This window comes from Bicyclus anynana, chromosome 8, assembly GCF_947172395.1.
Source record: "Bicyclus anynana chromosome 8, ilBicAnyn1.1, whole genome shotgun sequence".
Taxonomy (NCBI): domain Eukaryota; kingdom Metazoa; phylum Arthropoda; class Insecta; order Lepidoptera; family Nymphalidae; genus Bicyclus; species Bicyclus anynana.
The window spans coordinates 17,748,700-17,765,143 of NC_069090.1; the positions used below are offsets into that span (position 1 = coordinate 17,748,700).

General features: G+C 46.6%; 3 protein-coding genes across 13 annotated transcripts; 2 read left to right on the top strand and 1 right to left on the bottom strand.

The window, feature by feature from the left end:
* The first annotated feature begins 375 nt into the window (after positions 1–375).
* LOC112050706 (uncharacterized) lies at positions 376–10,663 on the top strand. 8 transcript variants are annotated; one of them, XM_052883244.1, is made up of 10 exons: positions 376–700; positions 3,073–3,599; positions 4,534–4,782; positions 5,255–5,753; positions 5,845–6,005; positions 6,191–6,546; positions 6,613–6,656; positions 8,364–8,446; positions 8,662–8,805; positions 9,122–9,261. In XM_052883244.1, the coding sequence occupies exons 2-10, from the start codon at positions 3,587–3,589 to the stop codon at positions 9,184–9,186; spliced, it is 1,614 nt and encodes a 537-aa protein (XP_052739204.1). In that variant the 5' UTR covers positions 376–700; positions 3,073–3,586; the 3' UTR covers positions 9,187–9,261. The 8 variants fall into 8 exon arrangements, with proteins under 8 accessions (XP_052739204.1, XP_052739208.1, XP_052739203.1 ...); XM_052883243.1 differs by having other exon boundaries at positions 380–700; positions 3,044–3,599; positions 9,229–10,663; XM_024089040.2 differs by having other exon boundaries at positions 380–700; positions 9,229–10,663.
* Positions 666–3,473, top strand: LOC128198313 (TRAF-type zinc finger domain-containing protein 1-like). The gene is made up of 3 exons (XM_052882921.1): positions 666–700; positions 3,073–3,209; positions 3,247–3,473. Exons 1-3 carry the CDS (start codon positions 666–668, stop codon positions 3,471–3,473), a joined length of 399 nt encoding a protein of 132 aa, XP_052738881.1.
* LOC112050722 (uncharacterized) lies at positions 10,063–15,754 on the bottom strand. 4 transcript variants are annotated; one of them, XM_024089059.2, is made up of 2 exons: positions 15,430–15,754; positions 10,063–12,150 (listed from the first exon to the last, which is right to left on the bottom strand). In XM_024089059.2, exons 1-2 carry the CDS (start codon positions 15,435–15,437, stop codon positions 11,520–11,522), a joined length of 639 nt encoding a protein of 212 aa, XP_023944827.2. In that variant the 5' UTR covers positions 15,438–15,754; the 3' UTR covers positions 10,063–11,519. The 4 variants fall into 4 exon arrangements, with proteins under 4 accessions (XP_023944827.2, XP_052739211.1, XP_052739212.1 ...); XM_052883251.1 differs by lacking the exon at positions 15,430–15,754 and adding an exon at positions 15,183–15,238; XM_052883252.1 differs by lacking the exon at positions 15,430–15,754 and adding an exon at positions 14,698–15,154.
* Between the last annotated feature and the right edge of the window lie 690 nt (positions 15,755–16,444).

Below are 16,444 nucleotides of genomic sequence, written 5' to 3' on the forward strand. Positions count from 1 at the left end.
ATATACAAGCAGTAGTTTGACTTCTTAATAGAGGTCGAAACGCGACCTCTAGTATGAAGTCAAAGCTCCATAAACTACGCTACGCTGTTTATATATATATTCTGTGGATAGTCTAAGTGATGTGTTGGTTAGTCTGTGTAAAAATTACGCGTGTGTGTATAGGTATACGTAGTCAATTATATAGTTGTGTGTAGTTTATGGACACAGAATATACATAATGGTGTTAAATGTTTTCGATGTGTGAGTTTACCTCGTCCCCCTCAAAAAACGACAGACTTTTTTGTTGGTGAATTTGAGTGCGAAACAGGTCCATTATTTTTAATGGTCTTAGGTTAATAACACTCATTTAAACACCAGTATTAATCTGTGGTTATCACGTAACTGGCAGTGGCAACATTTTTAGATAAACGTCAAAATTTGTAACTGCCGGGATTTACCGAAATCGAATAGATTATCATTTACAAAATTAAAATAAAATGTAAAGATTGTAATAATTTCTATTGTTCTTATAAATTTTAATAATAATTTGATAATCGTTGTAGTGTGATATATAAAGTAGTTACGATAACAGAAGAGATACTATTTATTGGAAATGAAATAGGAGCGTGTCGTATGACTGTTGTGAGAAACATTAGTAATTGTTCTATCTGCATTTCCTGCTGAAGATGGACGAGAGCGAGACGAAGACCTGCGAGAACTGGTGAGCGGTTGCGGCGCAGGGCCGCGTGTTGTGTCAATAATTGTTCTATTTATAGAGGCGTGCGATGAAAGTTTATTTTTGGATAAATGGAACAAATTACATGTGTCGGACGCTGGATGCTGCCCGCTGACCGTTCGCTTGTTTACCTCTTCCGATTATATTGCTGCACTTTTGTTTCACACTTTCCAGGGTTCCAAAATTTCCAATTTTCGATTGATGCATTACTACTCAAATAATTTTGATAGTACCCTCTTTAACAGTATTTTCGTGCGAATTATGTTTCTTTTGTAAGTAATGTATAATAATTGTTGCAAAACGTTAAATGCAAACAGTAAGTAAAATATGAGATAAAAGTTGTGCAATTATTTTCAGTTAGTTGGCACACACAAAGGGCGGGTCATAAGTCCAAGGCGTTTGATTGACTCCGTTACTACAGTCATGTGGCACACATTGACTGTTTTATTTCTAAACATCATTCTATGCACTACTACTACTACTACTACTTCTACTACTAGTAGTAGTATATAACCATAACTGTAAGGTGCCTACAAGACCACTTATAGGAGCGGAGCTGCATAACTATGTTGTTTTAATAAAAAAAAAAGATTTTCATGCTTTTATACTAAGTGATTCAAATGATTCCTACTATGTAGGTAACACACACCTTTATCTATCCTTGCATTTTAAAATACGTAATGTTAGTGGTACGACTGTTGATATCGATGAGATATTGCCAATGGCACTCCACACTTCATTAGTAAGCTACTTCATGATATTTATCAATGAATAAGTTTGGCTAGGTCATAATATAAGGATGCGATATAAGGGACACAATTTGAGATCTATTTACAAAAGTTTAAATTTTTTACTCTGAAAATATTATTTTTAGAACACCTGTTCCTTAGACATTTTTAATAAATTTTCCTTAAAGAATAGTTATGGGAAATACTCCCGAGTAACCTGTATATTTTTGGTTATTAATTTATGAACAATTAATTAAAATTCCTGAGGTGTAAAATGATTACTAATATATACCCTCATTTTTAATTAATAAACATGCCACATAGTGTATGGCTTACAGTATAGACTAGCGGGCGCCCGTGACTTCATCCACGTGAAACTCAACATACATTTTCAACTTCAAACCATTTTTACCCTATAAAGGTGCAATTTTGAATAAACTTGAATGTTATTTTTTTTTTTTTTTAATAGTAGTATACACACCAAATTTTTACAAATATAAATTGAATGATGAAGGACTTTTCATACAAGTTTTGAACTGCTTTTTCACCCTCTTCTGATTTAATTTTCGCGACAAAAAATATCCTATTACCTTCTTCATATTATGATCTCAAACTGTTGCAAGTTTGATTTGAATTCATTTAGTAGTTTCAGTGTGATGCCCGGCCCACAAAAAATTAAAATAAAAAATATATATATATTTGGCTTCAGTGTCAATTACCCCGTTACACCCTCCAATGTTTGACGGCCTCCGTGGCGCAGTGGTATGCGCGGTGGATGTACAAAACGGAGGTCCTGGGTTCGATCCCCGGCTGGGCAGATTGAGATTTTCTTAATTTGTCCAGGTCTGGCTGGTGGGAGGCTTCGGTCATGGCTAGTTACCACCCTACCAGCAAAGACGTACCGCCAAGCGATTTAGCGTTCCGGTACGATGCCGTGTAGCAACCGAAAGGAGTGTGGATTATCATCCTCCTCCTAACAAGTAAGTCCGCTTCCATCTTAGACTGCATCATCACTTACCATCAGGGGAGATTGTAGTCAAGGGCTAACTTGTAAAGAATAAAAGAAAAATAATTTGTCCTGTTACAGTTTTATTATGAGTATAAATTGACTATAGTATACCTAAATAGTTAAAGTGCAAAGCAGTCAGTTTGACTATAGTCATAATGCATTAATTTTCGAAAATTACATGCACACATAGAAGAGCCAATGGAGGTTGGGGTCTTACGGTGCTGGAACGGTCCACCAGGTGGACTGACAACATCAAGCAAGTTGCAGGGGTTTGCTGTATGCAGACTGGTTCAGAATCGTGGTCTTTGGAAGTTCCTACAAAAGGCCTATGTCCTGCTGTGGACGCCCATTGACTGATGTGGTGATGATGATGATGATGATGATGATGATGATGATGATGATGATGATGATGATGATGATGATGATGATGATGATGATAGAACAGACCTAGAACTCACTCTTGTCTTCAATTGTAGTTGTTGTCTAGAACTTTAAATGGTTCTCTAAAAAACTAATCTCAAGGAACCAATGAGCCAAAAAGTATACAACCAGAGTTACTTTGACATATTTTGTTATAATAAAATGTTTTAGCCGAGCTTGTGTGTTGTGTTGTGTGTCAGCAAGCGCGACATCCCGTGCGTGAACTTCACGACGCACGCGGTGCACTGCGCGCGCAACCTCAGCGTGTGCCCCGCGTGCAAGGAGCCCGTGCCGCACGCCGAGCTGCCCGCCCACCACGACAAGATGCACAAGCTGCGTGAGTGTCCCCTCGCTCTCTGTATGATACGGTTCAGCACACGCGCGCAACCTCAGCGTGTGCCCCGCGTGCAAGGAGCCCGTGCCGCACGCCGAGCTGCCCGCCCACCACGACAAGATGCACAAGCTGCGTGAGTGTCCCCTCGCTCTCTGTATGATACGGTTCAGCACACGCGCGCAACCTCAGCGTGTGCCCCGCGTGCAAGGAGCCCGTGCCGCACGCCGAGCTGCCCGCCCACCACGACAAGATGCACAAGCTGCGTGAGTGTCCCCTCGCTCTCTGTATGATACGGTTCAGCACACGCGCGCAACCTCAGCGTGTGCCCCGCGTGCAAGGAGCCCGTGCCGCACGCCGAGCTGCCCGCCCACCACGACAAGATGCACAAGCTGCGTGAGTGTCCCCTCGCTCTCTGTATGATACGGTTCAGCAAATTTTGTTGTTTCATTTTGTACTAAACGTCATTAAAATGTATCAGAAGCCAAGGTTAAGGTAACATAAAAACGTCAAAAACATAAATTAAAAGATACTGCTACTTTTGGCAACAATGTTCTCAAAGTCCTGTTGTCGCCTTTTTTCTCTAAAGGTTTTAAAAATATCCGCTTCCAATGCATTCTTCAATTTCTTGAATGTTTTAGGTGCATCATCCTCCGTAAATTTTGTTATAAATTGTATATGTTTGATCGCAACAGGAGAAGATTTCTTGTGCATTGAAGCTTAACATAGAATTAGGAAATGTTTTATACCTGGGTTCCCTGGGCCGACATAGGGCAGGAGGGCAGGAGGGCATTCTTCTTTAAAAAAATAGTATTACTAACGATAAGTTGATCTGTTGCGGTTTCCAGCCTTCACAAGAAATAACACCATTGTTGTCTATCATATGCTTGCTAAATGAATATAGCAGGCGTTCGATATAAGGAACATGCGTGTTAGTTGGTCTTAAATCTGTCATCAAACAAGCAACATTAAACATAACAGTCTAAGTTGGAAGTGTATGCCTATGTATGAACATACATAAGCAGTTTTGCCCTTTCCCCAAAATCGTTATCGTTATTATCGTAAATTATAAATTTTACCCTTTGAAAATGTTACTTAGACTAAAATTGACACTTACAATAATAGTGTCGCTTACTTAATTTGACGGTACGGCCCTATACGGTACCTATACGGTCGAAAATTACTATATATTTTAATTTGACGGTCATAATATGTCGGTTTGTGCTTCCCCCAGTGTTGCACCTAGCGGATTTTTTTAAAACTTAGAGAAAAAGGCTCATTAAAGTTTGTGTGTTCGGCTGTCGGCGCCCGTGGCTGTGTGCGTGCGCAGTGCCGTGTGCGCAGTGCGGCGAGAGCGTGTGCGGCGCCGACCTGGAGGACCACGTGCGCGACTCCTGCGCGCTCACCATGCAGACGTGCAGGTTCTGCGCGCTGGAGCTGCGGCGCGGCTCGCTGCCGGCGCACGAGCGCTACTGCGGCGCGCGCACGGAGCGCTGCGAGCAGTGCGGCGAGTGGGTCATGCACAAGTACCGCCAGCTGCACCTCGACTCCAACCACGGCTTCGTGCGACTCGACGACGGTGAGTGAGACGCTACCTCTGCGGCTGCGGCGCGGCTCGCTGCCGGCGCACGAACGCTACTGCGGCGCGCGCACGGAGCGAGTGGGTTTACCTGCGAAAGTCACACTAAAACCATTCACTGTCCCAGCAGTTGCTTAGGAAATTCCATTATACCCAACGTGGTGATGGAATGTTAGATAGATATTCAGCCTATTTAGGTTGTGTGAGTGATGCCAACAAGTCATTGCGCGCTTTTTCTGTTGCAAACTGAATGAAACAGAACTGAACAGAGCAAAGCAAAACTTCTTGGCGGTAAAGTTATATTTTATATGACATACATTTGTAGGTGTCCTCTATGACATTGTAAAAGTCTCAAACATCGTGGAACCTCTTTCGAAGCAAAAGTAGGTAAATGACTGATCCCTAGTATGTGTTTTTTTTTCTCAATGCACTCCCAGTCCCAACTCGTAATTTGGTATTATTCTCATTTCAGATCCTGCGCCCACGGAACTCTCCAACAAAGCGACAAATGTGCCAAAACCTCCTTCCAATATCAATTCGTCCCGACCGGACCCCGACCGTCCCCGCACTGAGACGCGACACTTTCGTCCGACCGACTCGGACGCTCCGCACACTAAAACGCCAAACATCTCGGGCACCGGGAACACCGGCACGTCTCACCCGGTCGTCTCCACCGCCATTCCTGGCACCTCGCAGACTCCTCTCATTCCTAGGTCTCGTCTGGCGCCGAACTTTTCATCGCTCAGCGGTGACACTTCGAAATCGCAAACGAACGCTTCGACGGCGATCGATCCGGTGAACGTCGGCGCGGACGCGCGAGCGCCCGAAGCGTCCGGCCCCAGCCCGCCGACGGTCGCAGCGACCGACGGCTTCGGCCGCGAGCGGCGCAACGAGGCCGGCGCCCGCGCCAGGGAGGACGACCGTCGAGTGAACTCGGCAGCCGCGACGGACGAGGTCTCCAAGAATCTGCGGTGAGCCTATTCGCACCCGTCACTCGCGCGCTCGCCTCGCTAAATACGGTTCGAGAGACCGGCCCCTTTCAAACGGTCCTCCCCCACGCAGGGCGTCCGGTGGCGCTGTGAAAAAGCGGCCCGCCCCGCAGCCGCCGGCGCGCGCCGCCCCGCCCGACCCGCGCCGCGACTCCGCCCTACACAGCGCGCTGCAGCGCCAGCGCGGCGAGGAGGCCGCGCGCCGGGAGCGGACCGCCCACAACCTGGCCCGGGGTGAGTCCCGCGAGCCCCCGGCCCGGCACGAACGAGGGTCGCGATTCGACGATCATCGGCTTCTGCGAAGTCATAGTTTTGTCTGCCAACAGTCGCCAAAATCTGCCAGTCGTATCTCTGCAGAAGGAAGGTACGGATACGTCCTCATTGATCGGTCGGTCTGTATGGCGCTATCTCGTGTGCAGGCCTGCCGCCGGCGCTGAGCGCGGCCGCCAAGCTGGACAAGCTGCGCAAGCTGGACGCGCTGCACAACCGCGACGGCGAAGAGCGCGACCGCAGCCACGCGCTGCAGGGCCGCGGGTGGGGCGCGCCCGACGTGCCGCTCGGACACGTGCTAGGCGCCGCCACCAGCGGCAGCAGCGCACGGCCCGACGTCGCAGAGCTGGAGGCTGCGCGGCGGCGGCGCCAGCTGCGCGACCTGAAGCCCATGTCGGCGGAGCAGTTCGAGCAGCGCTTCGGCGAGCTGCAGCTGCGGCGCGGCGAGGACCGCTTCAGCCAGATCAAGAGCTCGCTGCAGGAGCTGCGCCGCGGCCTCAGCGCGGTGAGCCGCAGCTAGCGCCCCGCCCCCCGGCCCCCGCCACTCACTCACTGTGCGCGTCTGTTGCAGGTGACGGCGCCGTACAACGTCGCCAACAATGAAGCCGCTCACAAGTGAGTTTTAATCTATACTTATAATAAATCTGTAGAGAGGTCAATTCTGTACATGAAATATATTTCCAAAATAACTATCAGGGGGTGATTAGTGGTCGATACTGATGCCAAAAATACAATCAGTAAAATTTTTGTCTGTCTGTCTGTCTGTCTGTATGTTCTTTATAGAAACAAAAACTACTCAACGGATTTTAACGAAACTTGGTACAATTATTCTTCATACTCCTGGGCAGGTTATAGTATACTTTTCATCACACTACGATCAATAGAAGCAGAGCAGTGAAGGGAAATGTTGGGAAAACGGGAGAAGTTACTCAATTTTTTAAGCTTCCGTCGCGTGGTATGTTCGTTATAGAAACAAAAACTACTCGACGGATTTTAACGAAACTTGGCACAATTATTTTTCATGCTTCTGGGCAGGTTAAAGTATACTTTTCATTACGCTAACGTCAATAGGAGCAGAGCAGTGAAAGGAAATGTTGAGAAAACGGGAGAAGTTACTCCATTTTTTAAGCTTCTGTCGCCGTATATGGTCCCTACCATAGGAGTAGAGTAAGGATAGGGTGGTGGTAGGGTAGGGGTAGGGTAGGGGTAGGGTAGGGGTAGGATAAGGATAGGGGTAGGGTAGGGGTAAGGTAGGGGTAGGGTAGAATAGGGGTAGGCGTAGTAGTAGGGTTTCACGCAGACGAAGTCGCGGGCGTCGGCTAGTTATAAATATAAAACATACGAAAGTACACATAGAAGGGGGCGAAGGGGTTGAAAGTGTACATCGATTTTTACGCGGACGAAGTCGCAAGCCTCCGCTAGTCTATAATAAAACTAACAGATCCAATTTTGTACCTACATCGCGCGTTGCGAAAGGGGGCTGACAAAAAAAATTAAGACCAAAAGTTGAACCAATTCTTTTTACCCGACTGCCTAAGAAGGAGGGTAATTAATGTATTTGCTTTAGTTGTAAGCCGTGACCTGAAGACAGCTGGTGAGCTCCAGGGTAGCGATGATATGTATAGCGATAGCGATAGTGATTGCGATAGCAAACTTCGGTCCATCCGGGTGTCCCTTGACACCGCTCAAGTTTTTTCTTATTTTTTATCTGTCTGTCTGTCCGTAGTTCTGTTGATCGGGCATAACTGAATTAATTCAAATGAAATTTCGTACGATTTGAGACCATAAAACGAAGAAGGTTGTAGGATACTTAATGAATAGATAATAATTGATTTATTTTGCTATCATCCGCGGTAAGCCGACGAACCCATGCGGCAACGTCACCCCGGTCCGACTAAACACTCTCCGTACGTTTCACCGAAACCGGAGCATCCTCAGGGGATGTTGACTCTACAACGTGTCATTGCAAAGTCTAAAGGATAGTTAATGTCGCGAAAATAAAATAAAGAGGGTGAAATAGGGTTTAAAAATTTGTATGGAAAATACTTAATTTTTCAAGTTGCATTTTTAAAAATTGGTATGTATGTCCTACTATAAAAATACTAAAAATAATGTAATTCACTATTTATCATAATTCTACTCTGATTTGTTGAAGAAAGCCTCCGTGTTGATCCAGAGTACAACCATTCCTATTCTGAATGTTAGCCAAATCGCTTCAGTGGCCGTGGCATAAGGGAGGAACTGACATACATACACACACACACAAACAAACAAATCATATATTTATTTTATTTCATTTTAATTAAAAATAAAATAAAGAAGATGTCTGTCGCAGGGGCGAGGAGCGGCTGCCGTGCGAGTTCTGCGGCGAGCTGGTGCCGCCCGACGACCTGGTGCAGCATCAGGTGAGTGCGGGAGCAGCTGGGTCGTCTACGTACAGAAAGAGGTCAATTCTGCCAGATCGATTCAATGTCTTATAAATTAGAAAACGCTCGCGATTAGCTGCCGTGGCCAAACGTTCAACAAGTACCGGCTGCGACCGCGCGGACGGCGCGCTCTAATATTTCAAATTGAGTTAAACCATGATTTCCTCCTCGTATCGGCATCGCTGCGGTCCCAGACGGGCTGTCGGCCGGACCTGGCGCAGTACCGGCCCGCGCCCCCCGCGCCGCGCGCCGGCTCGCGGCCCGAGTCGCCGGCGCCGCTCATCCCGTGCGAGTTCTGCACCGCGCCGCTGCCGGTGTACCTCATCAGCGAGCACCAGGTGCGGCCGCTCACTACTATTGTTTACTCTCTTGTTTACATTATAAAACTCACTTCGTTCGTTTAATAAAGTGCACCCCATAACGCAGCTGCAACCCCTTAGACGCGACCGAGCCATGCTCTCCTACTCGTAATATATAATCATTTATATTTAATTAGATTTCCTTTAGGCTTGCGCTTAATATAAATGTTGACCGTATGCCCATTGCCGCGGTTTCATGGCTCAGTTTATTAAAGAAAGAAAATAAGTAAGTGATACCTGTAAGGCTACTTTTAAGTTATGATGATAATAAATAAATAAGTTTATTAATTTTTAGTGTCACAAACAGTACCTACATCTTGTCTAAGATGTTACGTGACTGTCTGTGACACCAAACGATGAGACGCATCGCGGTGCTGCTGCTTCACGTGCGCTGTGTCGCAGGAGCGCTGCGGCAGAGACGCCGACCTGCTGTTTGCCGACTGACGCGGCGCCCGCCGGCTCTCGGCTGGACCCTGCAGAAGGCTCGGCGGCCGTGTACTGCGTCTGTCACTGACCGCTGACGATCAGATCGGCAGGCGCTGCTAAAAGTTTTAGGTAAAACGGAAAGTGTAAACGTTAATAAGGCACAAGTAGACGATGAACACTGCACGTGCCTGCACGCGCGGGCGGCTACACTGGTACATTGACTGCGACAATAAATGATGAAATGAATGATGTCGTGACGTACCGACTCACGGCGAGCCGCCCGACGGATACTTACGTTTACTTTATCTACGAGCCGCCGCACAGTGGAAATCATTTAATGCTGGACATATTTATTTTTCGTATATTTCATGTTGGTGTTACTTTTTAATTTATAAATTGATCTTATTGCTAATTTTAGAACGAAATAGAGCGAGCCCCATTAGTGCGTCGCGTTCAGCTGCGACGCAGGTGTAGCGTACAAGGCGTTGGTCCATTGCGACGCCGCAACGCAACGCACTAGTGAGGCGCCTCCACAAGACAATGACGTCATACAAGCTGCAAGCGAATGTTGTCGCGCAGGAGCTGTCTGTCGCCGTGCTTCGGCACTGTCTACTACAATATTTCCTGTGCTTTCGAACTTTCTGATATTATTGTCATTACTGAGGCCCGCTAATATGCATGCGAATGTACAAACAAAAGTGAGCGGCTGGTGCAGTAGGCGACATGTTGACTATGCGATGACAGAAACACATTTTGTGTCATCGATGTAACCATAGCAACACGTTGACGCCGTTACAATCGCATTTTGAAAATTTTAATTGTTTGATATCTTTAATGTTATCTTTAATTTCGGAGCACGCGTCGTACACTTTTGTCTACAACTGTAGTGCGCGCGCACACAACTGTCGCGTTGGCTCCACTTACTGCAGGGGCTACACCTACTTGAACTGTCCGAATGCTTAGAATGAATGCGCTCTCTACTTGTTCCTATTGTTCTCTGTATTAGACGTATACTCGCACGATGACGTGGCAGCCGCTGCGCGCTCTCAGAGGGCCTAGTGGGAGTTTTCAATATTTTCATACTGTTACTATTGCGTTAACGTGAACGTGAATTTATATGGAGTTGAAGCAATTGTGCAGTAGCGCCACTAGATGGCGCCGTTTCAATTCCTTAGAAATTCGCGTTTACGTTAACGCGATAGTAATAGTATCAAACTGCCAGTAGACCCTGTGATATATTTTGTTTTATTATTGTGATTATAAATGTTTATGAACGGTGGAGATGTAGGTGTAAGCATTATAGTAGTACTAGACGAAATTGTAAATTAGTATATTCTCGTAAACAATATTAAATGAACTGCTTTAAGTATGTATATTGTATTTTTTTATTAAACTTTCATATTACAATGAATTTTATTTACACAATATATAGCACAAATAACATAAGGTATACGGCATCAGCACATTGGTATTGGTGCGTTGTACTCGGCAGTCTCGAACGCAACGTTACACTATACCGGGTATATTTTGTGATGGCGTTTAACTCGCTCAACTGCAGCCACAAAGCATGCATCACACTGGAGCGCATGTACAGTGTTGTGGGCGGGGCTGCGCCACACATTCAGATATCTATTTTATTTAATAAAAGAAACTTAAAGTGCTGTGGTGAACTTTACCGAATATTTGTTTTGTTTTTGCAAAATTCAAAATATTGATTTCGATATTGCAAAACACTGCTTTGCTCAGGGTTTGGGTTCGTCGTCTACGTCGCGACGGTCCTGTGTGCGAGGACTCTTCTTGACTGCACCACTGTGTGGGCGGCTGACTCGCTGACTGACTGACTGACTGCAGGATATGGCTACGGAGCGTCGGTGGGATCATCTCTACTGACCGCTTCATTTGCATACTCTACGAGATTATACATGTCCTGACTTATTATATACATAACTAAAATAATAATTGAACACATTCGTTTTGAGCAACAATAAATAATTTCAATCGATTTACTTCTCTAACCGTAGACGATGAGGCGCGACGATGAGGGTCTATCGGCCAGTCCTACGTAAGGACTCCAAGTATAACTTTAAATTATTTAAATAAACTTCCGGAATGATTACGTAGTACAAAATACATCTCAACCTAAAATCATTGAAACACACCGAAGTAAACCAGTCGGCCGTCATCGGGTGCGTCCAACGACACGGCGTCCCGCCGAGCAGTGCGGGACCGCTGCGGCGGGACGCTGCCGCCTGCCGCCGCGCGTCGGCTCAGAAGCAGCACAGGAAGTACTCGTCGGGGCAGCGCGGCACGGTGATCTGCAGCTTGGGGCAGTTCCAGATCCTCTCGCAGCGGCAGCGGCTCTTGAACCCGCGCGTCTCCTTGCCGCCGCCCGGCAGCAGGTTGCCGCCCCCGCCGCCCCCGCCGCCCCCGCCGCCCGCGCTGTAGTAGCTCAGCTTGGACAGGAAGCGCGGCGCGGGGCGCGGGGGGCGCGGCGCGCGCGTGAACGTCCGCAGCGGAGCGCCCCTCGGGGAAAGGGCGCGATCGGACTCCGTCGCTGCGGTAGTTGAAGAAATGAGTCTTTCTGTTTCTATTTCGATTCTCGTAGTAGCGGGGCGCTCCGTCCGCCCGCCTGCCTCCGCTGTCGGAGTGGTGGGTCGTTCTGCTTCCGTCGCAGCGCCCGCGTCGTCGGGGGCTTCCGTCTCCGCGTCGTCCTGCGCCAGGTCGCCGCGCTCGGTGGACGCCACAGGCGGGCTCTCGACGAAGGCGACGTCGGCGTCTTGCGGCGCCACGAAGGCGACGTCGACGTCCCGCGGCGTCTCGCTCGCGACGAAGGCGACGTCGGCGTCTTGCGGCGCCCCGCTCGCGACGCCTGCGCCCAGGAGCACCCACAGCAGTAACCTGAAATGTTACACATGTGACATGAAATGGATGATGTTCGCTACGAATTGGTCTACAGTCTACACGGTTATGCCTGCACCTAGGTATTCATATCACTCATCTCGCTCAGTAAATGTTCGCGCAAATGCCTCCGCCCGCGGACTCTGCCTGTCTCCAAATACGTACGTACCTAAAACCCCTAAAATGAACATTTTTCGCACTTATTCCTATTCGTAGAAATGATTCGATTTCGTTTAAGATTAAATCATGAGATAGACATGTGGACCGTTGGTAGATAAATATTATTACGTAGCTTTAATGGTAAAATGATAATGAGTCGGACGATAATTCCCATGATAGGTCCGCAGTTTAGTACAAATATGTCGTATCGCTGACCTTTTCCAATATTCACACGAGCTGCGGCGGGGGCGGGCTGCGCGCGCGACACCTGCCTCATGCTGAGGTCGTTCACTCCGACACCTAGGTGGCTGCCGGATACAGGTACAGGTGTTAATAATACGAGTATAACGAGCGAGGTACGAAGGTACGCAAGGTATTTGTGAAACCATCTTCGATGTGGCCGTGTTGTACCTACCGAGTCAGGTTTGCTTGATGTTTGTTTGAATGGATCGCGCCGACCTGTTTATCTTCTTCTATACTTATAAAAAATCTGTAGCCGGTCCAATTCTGTCCTGATGTTTTTGTTGGAGAGCATTATATAAAAATTACTGAAGCCAAAAATAAATTTTTTGTCTGTCTGTCCATATTTTTGTTGACCGGGCATCATGCTGAAACTACTGAATGAACTTGAATGAAACTTGGCACGATTTGAGACCATATTACGCAGAAGGTTAAAATATACTTTTTGTTACGAAAATTAAATCAGAAGTTGAAATAGATCAAGTTACATTTGTAAAAATTGAACTACCGGGAACACACTAAAAATAATGTCATTCAAAAATTTTCACGAAAAGGGGTTGAAGATTTTTTAAATATAAATCGTTCATCTTTTGATTTATAGTTTTGTTAAATGATTAATGAAGTGATTAGTTTCGCAAAATATAAATAGAAAGGGGTGAAATATTGGTTAAAAATTTACAGCGATTTCCACGCGGGAGAAGTCGCGGGCGTCCGCCAGTCTATTGTCAGTCTGTACCACAGACTACCTACTCGAGTAAATCCGCGCTCGAGACAGTCTGTCAATTTGGACCTTTGGACCGAACCGTAGTCGTGCCTAAATGTATTCTGTGGTGATAGGTAGGTACCTACCGCCTTTGCATAGTTTCCCGAAGTTGAAAATTTACCAACATGAAGAATATCATCTAGTATCAAAATAATTATGTCATTTTTATCAGTTATCAATGGACCGAAACGACAGTTCGCCGAGTGCTGGATCTACGGTGTGGAGTCATGGTGATTGTATTACTTGGGCGAGGAATCCGCGACCGACCACTCATTGTTTGCGTCGCTACCATCTGACACGAGTGCCTCTGACCGGCAAGTGAACATTCAGCAAAAACCGTCCGCAGTGTTCCGTGCAGTGCTCGGCGACACCACAACAATGGCCGACCGGTCACAGCGCGGGGGGGGACTGATTGATTGTCTCGAGCAGCGCCTAATTACGAGCCGAGTACGACGCGCGTAATGCGACGCGGATCGCGATTGTCTCGGTACAGCCTTTTTATGTAGCGACTCTACTCTGGTCTGAAAAATTGCTAGAAGTACATAATGATACCTATTACCTTTCCAGCCCGTTCGCGCTATTATTAACTTTTCCGTGAATAGATATTAGGTACAGTAATGCCGCGCAAATAATATTATTTCGAGTGATTTTTGAGGAGGGCTATACTAAAAATAATTATTGACGTGAACTTGACTAGGGTTGGGGGTTTAAACCCGTGAAACGTGTTTCACTTTGCCTTCCAAAGCCCCCTCAAGCACAGCTCGGAGTCCGCCGTCGACTACCGTACACTGCACACACGGCAGCAGCACAGGCTGGCAGAGGTGAGGCTGCGCAGGCGCAGGCCGAGACGTCTGCGCTGACAAAGAGTGTCTGCATCCGCAGCGAGCAGGCAGCAGGGAGCAGCAGGGAGCAGCAGCGACACTACACTCAGATCTATTTGACGGACGTGTTGATAGACAACCGGTTTACAACGAACAATATCGACATTTTTTCTTAAACTCTAAACCAATTTTCTTTTACTATGATTAAGACTTTCGGTTCCTAGTATTGAAATTAATCACAAAAACTGTACCTAATGGGAGTGACGTAGCGTGCCTTGGAGGTGCCCTGTATCAAAAATAGTTGGGGGGCCCAAATGAAGGGTAAAGATTTCTCACAAAACAAATAAAAATGCTTGCTTATAAAAGAAACAAATACGACACTGACATACGAGTAACCTATTATGTAGAATATTTTCAACTTTTGGGGCCCACACTAAACCGCGGAAGAAATTTTTTTTTTACTTTTGTCATTTAGTGAAGTGAAAACTGCAGTTTTTTTTTGTTTTTTTCTTCGGAAAGAACCACCACATTATAATTATGTAATTGTATAAAGTACGTACCTACATTTTACTAATTTTTGCTTTCACACGTAAGGGGCTAGTGTGAGGGCCCCCTATTATTGATACGGCTGCTACAGCGGTAGCTACGCCCTTGCTGATGAAAGTGATGGAGGGTACGGGCGGGGGTCGAACCCAGGAGCTCTCGTTTATGTCCAGCTCCGGTGTACCGCGGAGCTACTGGTAGTTCGAGCTGTAGTCGGCTAGTCGCTTCACTAATTCGACACTTCTGAACCCGGTGACTATTCACATTTCTGTTACAGATTTCTATATAGGTAATATTATAATATATTCGAGAAAAGTTATCACTGATAATAAAGGCTAAAGTTTAAGATATGTGTGTACGTCGCTACTACTGGACAGATAGTGAAGGCCGAAATGTACCATGAAGATAGATCACTCCCTGCATTAACACTAATTAACACTACTTTTATTCCACTAAAGTCCACAGTTCCCGCGGTTTTGTAAAAACGGAAATTGACGCAAACTTACGGATGTCCACTAGTCTGTTTAGAAAAATTCAGATATCTCATGGTAAATGAAAGTAATTATTAATTTTATACGAAATAAAAACAAAACATACTATTGCCATTACTTTATTTTGTCGATGACACCTCGTGTAGAGACTTGAATGGGCGTCTTAAAATAAACAAATGGAATTAGTATGATACGTTGAACGTGGACAGATCGCGTTAAACCGCACGTTTATATTTAAACAATAATAGTGGGAGCCACTGACCGGTCCATGTGAGCGCCGCGCCGCACACAGGCTCGCGCGCGCGCCGCCGCCCCTTATAACCGCAGCGCCCGGGGACTCGGGCCGAGTGGCGCGACACCACTGCTGATCGAGCTGGTGCTAGCTGGTGCTGCTTCCGCTCAGGCGAGCGTGCTTCCAGTCGCCCGTCGGAGCGACACTGTCGGCTGTGGGCACGAGTGGTGAATGACGCCCGCTGCGCTAGTGTCGGAGACCGAGACACGAGGAACAATGTTGTGTTATCATTTATTTATTTACTGGCGGACATCTGATACCTTTCATACCTTTTACGATAAAAAGTAAATATTCGTCTAGTGCAGAAGATTACATTTATCTCTGTATACCTACCAGTCAAGGTCGTGTCCTTTTCTTCTTCATGGCTAAAGTACTGAACATTTAGCCATGATTGTCCAGGTCTGGCTGGTGGAAGGCTTCGGCCGTAGCTAGTTACCACTCTAACGGCAAAGACGTACCGCCAAGCGATTTAGCGTTCCGGTACGATGCCGTGTAGAAACCGAAAGGGGTGTGGATTTCATCCTCCTTCTAAAAAAAGTATAATAATTTCGAAAGGATTCCTTTCTTTGGCGGAACCTTTGCGGACTTACGACGAAGACCAAAGTTTCATCAAATATAAGTATTTGATGAGACTTTGGTTAGTTAAATCACAATAGGATTAAGATCCTACTGTGAGCTAACTATGGGCCCTATTAGAAGGCTCAGAGTCACTCAGTGGGCGATGGTGCGAGCTATGCTCGGAGTTTCTCTGCGTGATCGAAACAAATGAGGAAATCCGCAGACGAACCAAAGTCACTGACATACCTAAGTACTGTCGCGAGGCTGAAGTGGCAATGGGCAGGCCACATAGTTCGAAGAGGCGACGGACGTTGGGGTCCCAAGATGCTAGAATCGAATGGCGACCCCGCACCGGAAAGCGCAGTGTTGGGTGACCCCCCACTAGGTGGATAGAGGTTAACAAGCTGGTTACAGAGAGCCGCTGGTT